Genomic DNA, 16,148 nt, shown 5'->3' with positions numbered 1-16,148 from the left:
AGGAAAACCAACGGTGGTATTCAGCTTATAGGCTTCAATTAATTAATTTTTTGAAGCAGTCGTATCTGAATTTATCTAACACTAACCATTACAAACAAAATAAAAAATTATACCGGCGGAAAGACATGATACTGGAAAAAGCTTTGAACAATCTGAATATATCCAACAATTATCTTCTAAAAGTTGACCTTCTTGAACCATTGATTTCGTGGGTCGTCTCATGAATTGTAGAGATACAATACTCTTACTAAATGCATGAACCAACTTTTGACCCTTCTAATTTAAAAATTTAAATAGAAAAAACGATTGTAATTATCAGATCATTTCTCGTATTAATTATAATTAACTCTTCTTTAATGCATGAAAAGACCAATTTGCTTCAATAATATAAAACTTTCTTGTTTTGAGGTTTGAATTCATTTTATCTGATATTATCGTGTTGGTGCCTTGGGGCTTGAATGAATTCCTATTGCAATCCGTGCCTTGTGTGCTCTGTTTTGTGTTTTCTTTCCTTTTTCTCAACAGATAATTTTGTATATTAATGCGTCTCTTGCTCGAGCTTCCCATTATAAAAATTCAAAGGTTGTAGAAATGGTAGATAATTCATTCCTCTCGTTCAAAATACAAAGTCTGGTTTAACTGTTATACAAATATGCAAATCCATAAACCACAGAGAAAACAGAGGAAAGTTGTCAATTTCATGACTCTAACAAAGTCTGTTTGTTCTGAAGAAGCTTTGTTAGAGTTTCTCTCATGGTTAAACGATCCTTAGCCAAAGCTGCTGTACATGACAAACCAACCTTGACAACTGCTTCCAGACATTCTTCCCTTCTACGAGAATTATTGGTAGAGCTGCTGCTACTTCTAATGGTAGTGATTTTATCAAAGCTAGAATTGCTGGTGCTGCCGTTGTGCTCTGAACCATTATCATCTTCAAAGAGCCTTGAATCAACAATTTCCGAAATTCCATTCCCATACACTGCTGATGCGAATTGGTTCAGACATCTACCATCTTTAAACATCTCATCAGTGGGTTTCTTTCCTGTGAACATCTCCAACAGTAGGACCCCATAACTGTAGACGTCCCCACTTTTTGAAGCTTTGCCTCCCATACCGTATTCTAAGACACCAAAAAGAGGATTAATTCAAATCTTAAATATCCATAATGAGAATTCTATGAACAATGAAATAGAAGAAAATAATTTGAGAATGTTTTATTATTTCTAATCGGAGTTCTTGCGTTTGATACCTGGAGCGGTGTAACCAATAGAACCCTTAACTCCTATAGTGTTGCTCTGCACTTGAGTTGGACACTTTGAGAGAAGCCTTGCCAGTCCGAAATCCCCAACGTGAGCGCGCATGTTGTCGTCTAAAAGTATGTTGCTTGGTTTCAGATCACAATGAACAACAGGTGGGTCACAGTCATTATGTAGATAATCCATGGCAGAAGCCACATCAATGGCAATGTTTAGCCTCTGGGTCAAGTTCAGACTCAAACCAGACTCGGTGTCCTCTGGATGCAGCCACTTGTCAAGGCTTCCGTTGGACATAAACTCCATAACTAAGGCTTTGAATTCGTCTCCTCTATGATCAATGCTTGAGCATGAAGTGATGACCTTCACAAGGTTCCGGTGCCGAACATTCCTTAACGCTTCACATTCTGCCGTGAAGCTCTGAGCTGCTTTGCTCTGTTTCAGGTCGAGAACTTTTACTGCAATTAGGGTAGGGCTTCCATCTTCACCTGTTTCTATACCGCCATTGATGATTCCTTTATAAACAGAACCATATCCACCTTTCCCTATCAGATTCTCCGCAGCGAAACCATTTGTAGCAGCCAATATCTGTGAGTAGGATATCTTAGGCCGCTGCCCTTCGAAGGAGAGAAGCGAGTTACTCCCCTTACCTCTCTTCTTCTGGGCTATCAATACCTTTACTGAGTAGAACAGAATGCCAAGCGTAACGATGCTAACAATTGGAATGATGGTCTTGGGTGCAACAGATCCCTTTTCCCTTCTTCTTGTAGTACTAGTGCAAGTATGGATTCCCAATTTTCCTGCAATCTCATCCTCAACAATACAGAGCTTAGTATTTCCTTGCAGAAAAACCCGACTAAGGTTTTTGAAGAAATCGTTTCTTGGTACTTGTCCTTCCAAATCATTAAAAGATAGATTCAATTTCTGCAACACCCTAAGATTCCCCAACTCATCTGGGAATGGACCTGAAAGATTATTAGATGAAAGGTCCAAGCTCTCTAGCCCCGCCAATTTGCCAATTGACCTTGGGATTGAGCCATTGAATTTGTTTCTAGCCATGCTAACATTTTGCAAATTGGAACAATGATCAATGGTTGCTGGAATAGCACCTGATAGCTGATTGTCAGAGATGTCCAAGAACATAAGCTGATGAAGCCCATCTACTTCAGTTGGCAGAGAACCAGTTAGAGCATTTCGAGCCAAGCTCAGGATCCTTAAGTTTGAGGGCCTGAAAATCTCCTTGGGTATGCTTCCACTAAGTCTGTTACCGTCTAGACCCAATTCCTGTAGACTCTGGCAATCCCCTATACTTTGGGGAATTATACCAGAGAACTGGTTATTTGCCATAAACAGCTGATATAGTTGAGTAAGATTGCGGAAGCTATCCGGAATCACTCCGGAGAACATGTTCTGGTAAAGAGAAAACCTCTGTAGGTTGTGAAGCTGTCCTATGGAGGACGGTAAGGCGCCTTTAAAAGAATTCTTGTAGAGTGATAAGACCGTGAGGTTGCGAAACTTCTCTATCCTTTGTGGGAATCCGCCTGACAGAAAATTTCTGTCCACGCAGAACTCTTGGAGATGAGAGGATAGATTTTCTGTAGAACTGGGTAGTTCTCCAGCCAGTTGATTAGAAGGTACTATGAACTTCTCCAATTGGATACAATTTGCTAGAGATTCGAAAATTTGAATGTTGAGCTCCGTGGTAGAAGTAAGGTTGTTATAGCCTAGGTTCAAGGAGATTAGATTTTTCAGCCCGCCAAGTAAAGGAAATGATCCTTGAAATAGATTTGAAGAAAGATCGAGGACTTGAATTTGTGAAGCATTGGATAATGAACTAGGTATTGGTCCTTCAAGCTTGTTCATCCCCATGTAGAGTTGCCTTAGATTCGGAAGGCCAACACCCATGTCGACCGGTAGCTTCCCGACGAGGCTATTCTGTGTTACAGAGATATACTCCAGAGAGGAGATGTTAAAAATCGAATGAGGGATCTCACCAGTGAGTTGATTCACAGAGATCTGAAGAATGACTAGGTTTTTGAGATGGCCCAACTCATTGGGAATTCTACCCACTAATTCGTTTTGTGAAAGGCCGAGCACGGTAAGAGAAGAGAGATTTCCAAGTGTAGGAGGGATGATACCTGTTAGGTTGTTCTTCGAGAGTTCGAGAATTTTGAGCATAGAGAGACGACCAAATTCGATGGGGATGCTACCGGTAAGTTGATTCCATGGAAGAGTTAAGTTTACAAGGTTGGAGCAGCGAGAGAGAGCAACGGGAATGCTACCGGCGAGGGAGTTGTTAAGGAGAATGAGATGTTGAAGGCGAGCGAGACGACTGAACTCTTGAGGAATTGGGCCATGGAAATCATTGCTGGAAAGGTCAAGAATTTCAAGAGAGGTGAGGTTGGCGAGCTGGTGGGGGATGGTACCGGAAAGCCCGAGTCGGACAAGGAGTAGTGAGCGGACTCGCTTTTGAGTGGTGGTGCACGAGACACCAAACCAGGCACACAAAGGGACACTCTGATTCCACCCAATAAGAGAATTTCGAGGGTCAGAAACCATGGATTTGAAGGATAGCAGAGCTTCTCGATCAGTGTTGGCGTCAAGAGCAGGAATGCTGTTCATGCAGCAACACAGAAGGAGAAGAAGCAATCGAAAACGGTGAAGCATATTCTCCATTTTACTAACAGTTCTGAGTTCTGACTATGGTCTACAGACGTGACATGGCCATACAAGGCTAGCTCCTTTTCATTCTCTTCTTATTAAATAGATCGAACGATACCAGAAAGAAGGAAGACCGCAATTATACTCCAAAAATAATGTTGGAAAGCCAATTATTTACTAAAGATGGGAACAAAAATAGTTAGACCGAGCACAGCAGGTTCCTTTTCATGCTTAATTTTCATTTTCATGGCTGCTTCCTTTTTGTCAATATTCTGAACTTCGACTGATTCACCAAAAAAAAAAATTTTTGACCGGGTGAACATTGAATCTTAAACTATAAGTGGGTGTTGAATAAATATTGATTTAATTGAAGAAGAGCAACCAGATAATAATACATCCTTTATCAAGAATTTGCAAAGAAAATGCAAGAAACAAACAAAGACGAAAAGTATGCTTTTTACTCTTCTGATAACTGTTTGATTGTCAAAAGTTGGTGATGTGGCGTAATCCATCTGCTCCCTACTAGAGACGATCTGACTGTCACCAACGACGTGGACTGAGGTACCTGCAAGAAATGAGTTAGAGATCCTGCGGTGGCTTATCCGGTGGGGACACTCCGATGTCTAAGTTAGCACTTTAGTAGAGAGATTGAACATGATATCAAAGAATTAGAGAGCTAGAGAGCAAGATTACGCATTACCTTTGCCCCTGGGGGGTGAAATCTTTATATACTTGATTCCTTGCGGGTTTGGTGAAGTGGTTCCTAGATCCTCACTATGACGGGATCCGTTTTCGTGTTAGGTGGGAATAGTGCCACCAACCGGTAAGGTTGCCCACCTCTGCCTGAATCGGGGAGTAGGTGAGCTAATGTAGTCATTACAGAGTGTGATCCCGTAGGATGCAGGGTACGGTGATGATATCCTTGGGGTTGTCATAAGGAGGTCGACCAAACTAGGTAGCGGGCTGCCAGTGAAGTGTCGGGCGACTTGGTAGTGAGCTACCTAGTGGCGATTTGCCTGAGCTTGCATTCCACGGACCTTAACTGCTTTGAATGCCAAAGTGCCTTAGTACCGAGGTGATCTTGCACCGAGGTAGGCTTGTTCCAAGGTGGCTCATCTATTTGAACTCGACCTGTAGCGGACTTGGTACCGCTGTCCTAGTCACGAGTTGGTACCGGGCTGATCTTTGCCCGAAGTAATTTTAATTCAAGGTCTTGACCTGGTGTGGGGAGTCATGTCCACGTGTCGATATGGTCATGTTGATTTGTCACTTATTTCGAGTCACATCCACGTGTCTCCCTGCTATGGGGTCGTGCCAAATTCCCCTTCATCAATTGCTCCCCACTCCCTAAGCTAGGGGTCTTGACCTGCTGCAGGGAGTTCATGATGTGACAAGTCGAGCCACCTCAGCTCGGGGAGATAGAAGCTCAGGATGCGGGTCCGTCCTCCAAATCGTGAGCCCCATCTTCTTCCCGAGGTCAGGATCCCGATGAGTTCGGTCCTTCCACCCTAACTTCTGACACGTAATGTACTTAGTGTCCCGTTACTGCCTTCTCAACAGCTTAGTTTTTAGTCTTCCTCTAGGTCAATTTACTTGGGCTCACGATCACCATGAGATCGCCATTTTTTATGAGCAGCTCGCAGCAGGGCTGCGCTTCCCTCTTCATCCTTTTCTGATAGAAATAGTTAGATTTTACAACATCACTATTTACCATCTTCATCCAAACTCTATTTGGAACATAGTTGGCACTATTTCATTGTTCCATGCCTATAACTGATGTTTAACCCTTGACATCTTCAGATCGATCTGTGCGATCAAGCGAAACCCAGCCTGTCTGTGCAAGAACATAAGACAGAGCTATTACATATCTCCCAAGCCCAAATTCAAAATCTTATCTGACTGCCCGAACAAGGTTCCTACCTGGAAAAGGCGGTATCTCATTGTCCATAACCCAAAAGGGTAGTCTTTCCCAACCCACTGGAGGGTGGCTACCAAGGACCTTGGGGTGAGCTTGGATGCAGAGACCAGGGCAGTGATTAATTGTTGGAGGGACATCAACCTCGAGAGGAAAAGCTTCTTGGCCGAGGAGGCGCTGGTGCGAGATGGTTTGAGCCTTCCCGGTAGGTTTCTTTTTTGGGTACTTATTTAAAATATATTTTAAGCTTCTTGACTAGCTGTCTTATTTTTTGCAGCCACAATGACAGAGGTCGATGTAGAGAGTCTCTTGAAGAGCTCCCAGAAGAAGAAGCGAAGGGCCGCAAAGAGACCTCACGAGGAAGCCGACTCTTCACCCTTTGGCCCAACAGAGGTTCTAGCTGTGGAGTCGATCTCCACTAAGCCACCCAAGGAGGAGGCCCCGTCTGCATTCCCTAAAGCAGTCGTGGGCAAGGACCGCGAGAGGGAAGCTCGTCCCCAGGAACTGGGAGGCTCATCTGTGCCTGAGGAGGCAGACGCCGAACCGAAGAGTGCTCCCGCAAGCACACAAGAAATTATAATGGATCACACGCTTGCGGTGCACAAGAGCCGGGATCTCGTTTTCCATGACGAGGTCACGAAATGAGCTGACATGCCTTCAACTCGGATCTTGGGGCTAGCTGCTAGCCACTATATGGTGGTAAGTATCCTACCTTCAATTCTTTTTTTTTTACTGACCTTGGTCTTCTTTTGCCAGGCCAACTCTACTATTCATGCATTGGCTTGCCAATCTACGATCCATTCAAAGGAAACTCAGGACGCCAAGGTGGAGTTGCAGAAGCTTCATCGCGAGCTGGACCTAGTTTAGGGCTAAGCACTTCAAGTCAAAAAGGGAGCTAAGGGCCACAAGCAACTGATCCTGGTCCAGGAAGGGCGGATCTCCGTGAAAGAATGGTAGGATCCATCAAATGGACGCCATAAAGGTTGCGGAATGGGTGGGCGAATTTCAAAAATTTCCTACCTTCTCTCAACTGGGAATCATATTCCCTAAATTTAGAATACAATATTCAAGGATCCTACTTGAACCATAATCAAACCAGATCTGTACCAAAAGATAAATGGGAGGAATATACCTGATCCAGAGAAGCAGTATCTCCCAAAGTTGGTGTTCACGCCCAAAGAATGCTCCAAGATCCGTTCCTGCTGAAGATGACACAGCTGTGAATGGAACAGAACCAGCAGGGTGCGTCCTACACACTGGATCCTTCACAAGAATCCTCTGGAAGTACTAAACACTGAATCTTTTTCAGTCTTTCTTGCAAGACTGATGTCAAGAACAGATTTCTTGACTTTCTTTTCTGCAAAGATCTAATCTTGCAATGGCAGATGGCGGCGGCAGGAGGAGATCTCCAAAACGAAAAAGGCTGAACTGCTTTTCCTGTTTTTCTGGAGAGTATGAATCAGATCATATCTAAATTCGCAGGAGGTATCCTATACCTCTTCAAGGTGGTTTGAAATTTCCTCCTTTCTTCTTGATTAAGAAACCTCCTTTTTAGGAGTTATCCCAATCCAAATCAGTATTTGGATAGGGGATAATCTTAATCCTTTTGCAGATAGAATTAGCTTACTCCTGATCTTATCAGGAGGTTACCAGATTCAAATCTAATTTGAATTTGGTCTCTAAGAGTGGATAAGGCTAAAGGCCCAATCCTTTTACTAACTTTAATCTCAAATTCGCCCCATGGATGGGTGATCATATCAGCTCACCTCGAAATGGGCTTTTGGCCCATTAAGTGTTCAGTGTCTAATTACTTTCCAATCCACTGCCCAGTTGGGCTTCTTTGTATGGCGTGGGACCCAAGCATTGATCTACACACCAGCCACATGGGTTCGGCCCAGCCTTTAATACAAGGCCCAGCCGAATTCACTGAAAAACTCAATGAACCCCTTGAGTCCATCATATGGACCCTATGGGCCCAACACTTACATTAAGTGGTCCTTGGGCCAAGCCATCTTATAAAAACCCAGGGACTGTGGGCAGGTGCAAGATTAGCCCATCAGGTATTATCCTCAATGGTCTTACACTTAACCTCTCAGCCCTTAATGATCAAGCACTGCCCGACAAGAGAGGACCTCTCCCTCGGCTGCAAGGAACAGTGCCGCACTCTCCTCTCACATGGATCCTGGGAATTAAAACCATTTGCAAACAATTCGAAACCGTACATATATATATATATAAATATATTAATTTTGCAAAACAAAATTCCAACGTTTGAAATCAACTGCCGGCAGTTTGGTTTCCATCAGAGAGAGTGCATTCCCGATCATTACCCTTTGTCCGACAAAGTGGCTGATTCTGTCACTATGATCACCCACTCAGATGAATTCTCAAACTGCCCCAACATACCCAGGTTTTGATCCCCGCTAAGGATCTCACTGAATGGCATATCAAAGGCAGCCTGATCCAACACCTAGTGAAATGTCATAATCGAGTCTAGGGGTCAGGTGTAACTTTCCAGTTTTGCCCATCTATCTCCAAGGTCCAGGGCAATACTGGAAATCTGGTCCGGTTCAAGGATTCAAGTAATCCCATACTGCATGTGCCTCGGGTCTTACCCTGGTGGCTGAGACAGGCCATCCCAACACTTGGTGGCACACCAGTATCAGCCTTGGCAGGATAAATCTCCCCAGACTTATCCAACGGCTGTGAACATTTAAAACTAACATGAGTCTCTATAAATGTCCAGTTTTAGGGTTTTACACAGAATTAAACCAAACAACATGAATCAAATATGCACTTTATTTATTTCCACTAAATAACAAAAGTACATCAAATCAGATTGAAGCTAAGGGCATACAAAACTGTCTAACAACTCCCACATGCACTTAGGTCCAATCTGGTACAAGCCGGAGTCCCATACTTTCCACGTGTTTCTCAAACACCTTCTGTGTCAGTGGCTTAGTCAATGGGTCTGCCACATTATCCGCTGATGCTACCTTCTGAATCAGGACGTCCCCTCTACCAACGATCTCCCGCAGTACATGGTACTTTCTCTCGATGTGCTTTGACTTCGAGTGAGCCCGAGGCTCTTTAGCCTGGGCGATCGCTCCACTGTTGTCACACAACAACGGGATGGGAGATGTGCTAGATGGAATCGCTCCCAATTCGTGTTTGAACTTCTTCATCCACACGGCTTCCTTGGCAGCTTCACTTGCGACAATGTACTCGGCCTCGGTTGTGGAGTCTGCAGTGGACCCCTGTTTGCTGCTTTTCCAGCAAACAGCACACGATCCTATCGTGAAAACATACCCAGATGTAGACTTTCTATCATCTGGATCCGACTGGAAATCGGCATCAGTATACCCTAGAACTTGCAGTGAACTACCATCGAATACCAGACAAAACTCTTTTGTCCTTCGAAGGTATTTGAGTATGTTCTTCACAGCAGTCCAATGCTCCTGCCCTGGGTTTGCCTGGAATCTGCTTACTACACTCACCGCCTGAGCAATGTCAGGGCGAGTGCACAGCATGGCATACATGATGCTCCCTGCGGCTGAGGCATAGGGAATGTCTCTCATGCTCTCAATCTCCTCAGAAGTCTTGGGAGACATCTTCTTGGAGAGAGTGACTCCGTGCCTGAAAGGAACGTTTCCTTTCTTGGAGTTCTCCATGTTGTACCTCTTGACAATTTTGTCAATGTAAGCAGCCTGGGATAATCCAATTATCCGCCTCGATCTATCTCTATAGAGTCGAAGACCCAGTATGTATGAAGCTTCTCCAAGATCTTTCATGGAGAACTGCTGTGATAGCCATACCTTGACCGAAGTCAACATTCCTACATCATTCCCAATGAGTAGGATATCGTCCACGTACAACACCAAAAAGGTGATCTTATTCCCACTGGACTTCCTGTAAACACAGGGCTCATCTGGATTCTGCTCAAAGTCAAACGTTTTGACTGCAGAATCAAAACGGATGTTCCAACTCCTAGAAGCCTGCTTAAGTCCATATATGGATCTATTAAGTTTACATACCATGTGTTCCTAACCAGCAGCAATGAAGCCTTGCGGCTGCTGCATGTAGATATATTCACTAAGATCTCCATTTAGGAACGCGATTTTGACATCCATTTGCCAAATCTCATAGTCATGGTACGCTGCTACAGCTAGCAGGATCCTAATAGACTTAAGCATGGCCACGGGCGAAAAGGTTTCCTCATAGTCGATGCCTTCTTTCTGAGTATACCCTTTCGCCACCAAGCGAGCTTTAAAGGTCTCAATCCTGCCATCGGGGCCCTTCTTCCTCTTGTAGATCCATTTGCAACCAATTGCTTTTACCCCGGGGGGCGGATCCACTAGAGTCCATACTCCATTGGTCTCCATTGAGTCCATTTCAGCTCTCATGGCCTCCACCCACTTCTGGGAGTCTATGTCTAACATAGCTTCCGCGTAAGTCACGGGATCCTCTTCACTAGTCAAGGTTTCCACCAGGTAACTATCCTGGTCATAACCATATCGGACTGGTGGTCTGGATACCCGGGTGGTTCTTCTAGGTTGGTCATTACCTGGAATTTGTGGGACATCTCCCACTGCTCCTGAGCTTTCCTCATCAAGAACTATTTCCTGACGATGGGTGTCCAGGATGTAATCGGATTCTAAGAACTGGGCATTTCGACTACAGAACACTTTCTGCTCACTCGGGTCATAGAATAGATAACCCACCGAATCCTTTGGGTAGCCTATAAACAGGCAACGACTGGTTTTAGATTCCAACTTGTCCGCACTTGTTCTTTTAACGTGTGCAGGACAACCCCAAATCTTCAAGTGTCTTACACTTGGCTTCCTTCCGGTCCAAAGTTCATATGGAGTTTTAGGAACTGATTTGGTTGGAACCCGATTCAGCACGTAGATATCAGTCTCTAATGCGTATCCCCAAAAGGATGTGGGTAATTGTGAGCGTACGAGAAGTGATCGGACCATGTCCAACAAGGTCCTATTCCTCCTCTCTGAAACACCGTTGAGTTGAGGTGTAGCAGGAGGAGCTAATTGTGACACTATCCCATTGGCCTTTAAGTAGTCCCTGAATTCGTCAGAGAGATACTCGCCACCTCGATCTGATCGAAGGGCCTTAATTTCTCTCCCTAACTGTTTCTCGACTTCCTGTCTGAACTCTTTGAACTTTTCAAATGATTCAGACTTATGTCTCATTAGGTACACGTAACCATATTGTGAAAAATCATCTGTAAAGGTGATGAAGTACACATGTTGATTCTGTGTCCTAACACTCAGGGGACCACATACATCAGTATGTATTAGGTCAAGTGTGCCTTCAGATCTTTCAGGCTTACCGTCAAATGGCCGCTTAGACATCTTACCTTGAAGGCAAGGTTCACAAGTGGGAAGATTTTCTACAGTTAGAAAATCCAAAGGACCATCCTTTACCAACCTTGTGATTCGGTCAATACCGATATGGCCAAGTCGGTAATGCCAGAGGCACGTGGGACTTACTGTATCACGATTCCTTTTCTTGGGATTTTCGACCGACGTAGTTTCGGTTAAGTTAGTTTCCAGAGAAGGATGTAGAACATAGAGACCGTTCTCTTGTTCCCCGCATGCGATGAATTTATTATTCCGTTTAACAGTAATCATATTACTAAAATAAACAGTATATCCATCAGCACACAGCTTTGAAACAGAAATTAAATTTCTTCTCAAGTTCTGTACATAAAGACAATCTTTAAGTACAAGCATTCCTTCTTTAAAAACTAATTCTACGGTTCCTATTGCCGCTGCTGCAACACTTGCAGTTGTTCCCAAGAATAATGTCACTTCACCTTCACTCAACCTTCTGCTAACTTTGAACCCCTGCAGTGAGTTACACGCATGAGTTGAAGCCCCGGAGTCAACACACCAGGACACAGAAGTAACTAACAAGTTAGTTTCTATGACACAAGTTTCGATGTTACCTTTCTTAGATTCCAGGTAGGCAGGACAATTCCTCTTCCAGTGGCCGGTCTACTTGCAGAAGTGACAGACATCAGATGCCTTGTTCTTCTTCTGCTTCTTAGGATTGGTAGCCTTCTTCTGAGGCTTCTTTGCCTTTCTCTTTTTCTTGCCCGATTTGTTAGCTTCAACAAGCATAACCACAGGCTCATCCTTCTTGAGTAGATCCTCGGCTCTCTGCAACATATTGCTGAGTTCCTGGACGCTGACATTCAGCTTATTCATATTGTAGTTCATTGTGAACGCATTGAAGGAAGAGGGCAAAGAATTGAGGATGGCATCCACTTGCGTGCCAAGATCTAGCCCGGATCCAAGAGCTTCAAGTTAGTTAATGTAACCCATCATCCGAAGACAATGGTCATGAACTTTCTACCCTTTGGTCATCTGCGCGGTCATGAACAATTTCAGGACCTTCTGTCGAGTAGAACGGTTCTGCTCTTCATACATTGTTCTTAGACTGTCCAATATGTCCTTGGCTAGTTCGATCTGATCGAACTGCCTCTGTATTGAGTTGTCTAATGAGGCAACGACAAAGCAGCGGGCTAGGGAGTTCTTATCCTCCCACTCTTGGTAGTCCCTCCTCCGGGCCTCAGAAGCCCTATCACTCAGACGTTCCGGTGCAGGATTTTTCACTACCTTGTCTAATTTTTTGAAAGTTAGGACCAGCATAAGATTTCTGTACCAGTCGGCATAGTTTGGGCCTTTTAGCTTGTTATCGTCTAGAAGCTTTGCAAATTGACTGTTTGCCATTTTCTGATAAAATAGCAAAATCATTAGTCCACAACCTTAGTTTGATTCATGTTACCTACATAGATATGGCTTTTAATCTATGTTCCATTCCCATTTGTTCATCTCTGAGATTTCCCTCCTTTCTCAGTGACGGAGACGACGAAATGTCTCTGGAAATGTGGGAAATCACATGGGGTGCGTGAAGCCAACTGTTTCAGCTGCATAACCTCACCACCTTTCTGTGACGGATCATATCCACTCATCAAATGAGTTTCCCTTTGGCCTCTGTCAGACAAGGTTCAGAGCCGTTTTCAGGTAAACCTTTCTGTCCAGTGAGTGCTTACCCATCATATTCAGGTTACGCCAAGGTACCGTGAGAGAGTTCCCATTTTCTGGTGAAGCCCCTCCCACATCGGTCTATGACGCCCCTATCATCTTATGAAACACTCTAATAGATCCAACAGCAAATGGATAGCCCAATTTTATGGTGCGTTTCCTCATTACTGAAGGACCCATCATTGTGCTAATGATGGAAGGCCTTTAGAGAGTCCATCATATGGGTCTCCCTATCACATGCATTCATATTTGCTGGAGGGAACAAAAACGCCCTAGATTTAATTTAGGTCAAACCAGAGTGGCTCCCACTGACTTTCATAAAGTCAGATTTCTGGTGGGCCTTAATCGGCTAGGGGTTCCGTACGCATCCCTTTTCAGGGTTGTGGGGCCCACCAAGCAAAGAGGGGTCATCCAATGACCTTGAAGGAAACCATGGCAATGATGTGCATTCAGCCATGGTGTGCGCAAGAGCCACTAACGAGTCTTCATGGGCCAAGTACTTATGGCCCATGGTCGCAGCACATCAAACATCCAAACATCACATGTAAAGGAGGAATTGATCCAATCAATTAACTGCTGTAAAGCCCATTGAATAGCCCATTTAAAAACTAAGTCATTAACAATTAATGACTACTAGGTGTATGGGCTGAATCGTAGATAGCAGTTTGGCCCATACAGCTTATCTCACAGTAATGGGCCTTTTGCAGTTTTAACCCTTTAAAACTGGGCTTTACAGGTGGGCCGAATTAATCCTTGTAATTGAACATCAGATTTGGAACAGCAAGTGTGAGAAATACAGACTGAAAAACAGTCCCTATCGAACCCCAGATTCGGTCCAAACAGTTTTGGTCCAATCTAGTCCGAGAGGATCCAAAACTGATTTTCAATTCAAGAATTAATTCATGAAAGATCTGAAATTAATAATTTTGATTTCAAACAATCACAAATCAAACTATGGACTGTTCGCACCACCTGCAAAACAAAGGTTAATCACAAGGGTTGCAGTTTCACAAACTGCAAATCGCAGAAAGCGATTTCTCAAACTGCAAATCTCCAGCGCCGCCTTCTTCTTCCTTCTTCTTTAATCAAGAAAAAATAACAGAAATCCTATTTCTATTAATTACATTCTTGATCAAATCCTATACATTCAGTCTAAAATAAAAAAAAAATTATTTACAAACCGAATATAAATAAATAGAAAGAAAAAGGGTGCGCAGACTATCTGCGCCAAATCTGCACTGTGATCTCCAGGTTCGAACAGTCCATTAAATCAAAATAAATAAAGAACAATTCTAAATAAATTTTGGATTTAATAAAATTAATTTCAGATCAATCGCCCTTAACAAGAAACAGTTTCTTGAAATAAAAAAACAATCTGCGCAAATCCTGAAAGAACACCTTCTATCCATCTGCGCAGGGTCAGATCTGATTTTCTTTTGGTTCAAGATTCGAACCTGTGGCTCTGATACCACTGAAAGAATGGTAGGATCCATCAAATGGATGCCATAAAGGTTGCGGAATGGGTGGGCGAATTTCAAAAATTTCCTACCTTCTCTCAACTGGGAATCATATTCCCTAAATTTAGAATACAGTATTCAAGGATCCTACTTGAACCATAATCAAACCAGATCTGTACCAAAAGATAAATGGGAGGAATATACCTGATCCGGAGAAGTAGTATCTCCCAAAGTTGGTGTTCACGCCCAAAGAATGCTCCAAGATCCGTTCCTGTTGAAGATGACACAGCTGTGAATGGAACAGAACCAGCAGGGTGCATCCTACACACTGGATCCTTCACAAGAATCCTCTAGAAGTACTAAACACTGAATCTTTTTCAGTCTTTCTTGCAAGACTGATGTCAAGAACAGATTTCTTGACTTTCTTTTCTGCAAAGATCTAATCTTGCAATGGCAGATGGCGGCGGCAGGAGGAGATCTCCAAAACGAAAAAGGCTGAACTGCTTTTCCTGTTTTTCTGGAGAGTATGAATCAGATCATATCTAAATTCGCAGGAGGTATCCTATACCTCTTCAAGGTGGTTCGAAATTTCCTCCTTTCTTCTTGATTAAGAAACCTCCTTTTTAGGAGTTATCCCAATCCAAATCAGTATTTGGATAGGGGATAATCTTAATCCTTTTGCAGATAGAATTAGCTTACTCCTGATCTTATCAGGAGGTTACCAGATTCAAATCTAATTTGAATTTGGTCTCTAAGAGTGGATAAGGCTAAAGGCCCAATCCTTTTACTAACTTTAATCTCAAATTCGCCCCATGGATGGGTGATCATATCAGCTCACCTCGAAATGGGCTTTTGGCCCATTAAGTGTTCAGTGTCTAATTACTTTCCAATCCGCTGCCCAGTTGGGCTTCTTTGTATGGCGTGGGACCCAAGCATTGATCTACACACCAGCCACATGGGTTCGGCCCAGCCTTTAATACAAGGCCCAGCCGAATTCACTGAAAAACTCAATGAACCCCTTGAGTCCATCATATGGACCCTATGGGCCCAACACTTACATTAAGTGGTCCTTGGGCCAAGCCATCTTATAAAAACCCAGGGACTGTGGGCAGGTGCAAGATTAGCCCATCAGGTATTATCCTCAATGGTCTTACACTTAACCTCTCAGCCCTTAATGATCAAGCACTGCCCGACAAGAGAGGACCTCTCCCTCGGCTGCAAGGAACAGTGCCGCACTCTCCTCTCACATGGATCCTGGGAATTAAAACCATTTGCAAACAATTCGAAACCGTACATATATATATATAAATAATTAATTTTGCAAAACAAAATTCCAACGATTGAAATCAACTGCCGGCAGTTTGGTTTCCATCAGAGAGAGTGCATTCCCGATCATTACCCTTTGTCCAACAAAGTGGCTGATTCTGTCACTATGATCACCCACTCAGATGAATTCTCAAACTGCCCCAACATACCCAGGTTTTGATCCCCACTAAGGATCTCACTGAATGGCATATCAAAGGCAGCCTGATCCAACACCTAGTGAAATGTCATAATCGAGTCTAGGGGTCAGGTGTAACTCTCCAGTTTTGCCCATCTATCTCCAAGGTCCAGGGCAATACTGGAAATCTAGTCCGGTTCAAGGATTCAAGTAATCCCATACTGCATGTGCCTCGGGTCTTACCCTGGTGGCTGAGACAGGCCATCCCAACACTTGGTGGCACACCAGTATCAGCCTTGGCAGGATAAATCTCCCCAGACTTATCCAACGGCTGTGAACATTTAAAACTAACAT

At 43.7% G+C, this 16,148-nt stretch overlaps 2 protein-coding genes across 2 annotated transcripts; both read right to left on the bottom strand.

The window, feature by feature from the left end:
• Positions 1-583: 583 nt before the first annotated feature.
• Positions 584-4,074, bottom strand: LOC148851658 (uncharacterized). The gene has a single exon (XM_088943389.1). It carries the CDS (start codon positions 3,927-3,929, stop codon positions 1,224-1,226), a length of 2,706 nt encoding a protein of 901 aa, XP_088799515.1. The 5' UTR covers positions 3,930-4,074; the 3' UTR covers positions 584-1,223.
• On the bottom strand, positions 699-1,112 carry LOC148851659 (receptor kinase-like protein Xa21). The gene has a single exon (XM_088945699.1). The coding sequence runs from the start codon at positions 1,110-1,112 to the stop codon at positions 699-701; it is 414 nt and encodes a 137-aa protein (XP_088801825.1).
• Positions 4,075-16,148: the final 12,074 nt, after the last annotated feature.

This window comes from Nelumbo lutea, chromosome 5 (genome assembly GCF_056320005.1).
Source record: "Nelumbo lutea isolate HS-2025 chromosome 5, American lotus-T2T, whole genome shotgun sequence".
NCBI lineage: Eukaryota > Viridiplantae > Streptophyta > Magnoliopsida > Proteales > Nelumbonaceae > Nelumbo > Nelumbo lutea.
Note: the sequence above shows the minus strand (reverse complement) of the source record. Positions and strands in the feature narration are given on the sequence as shown.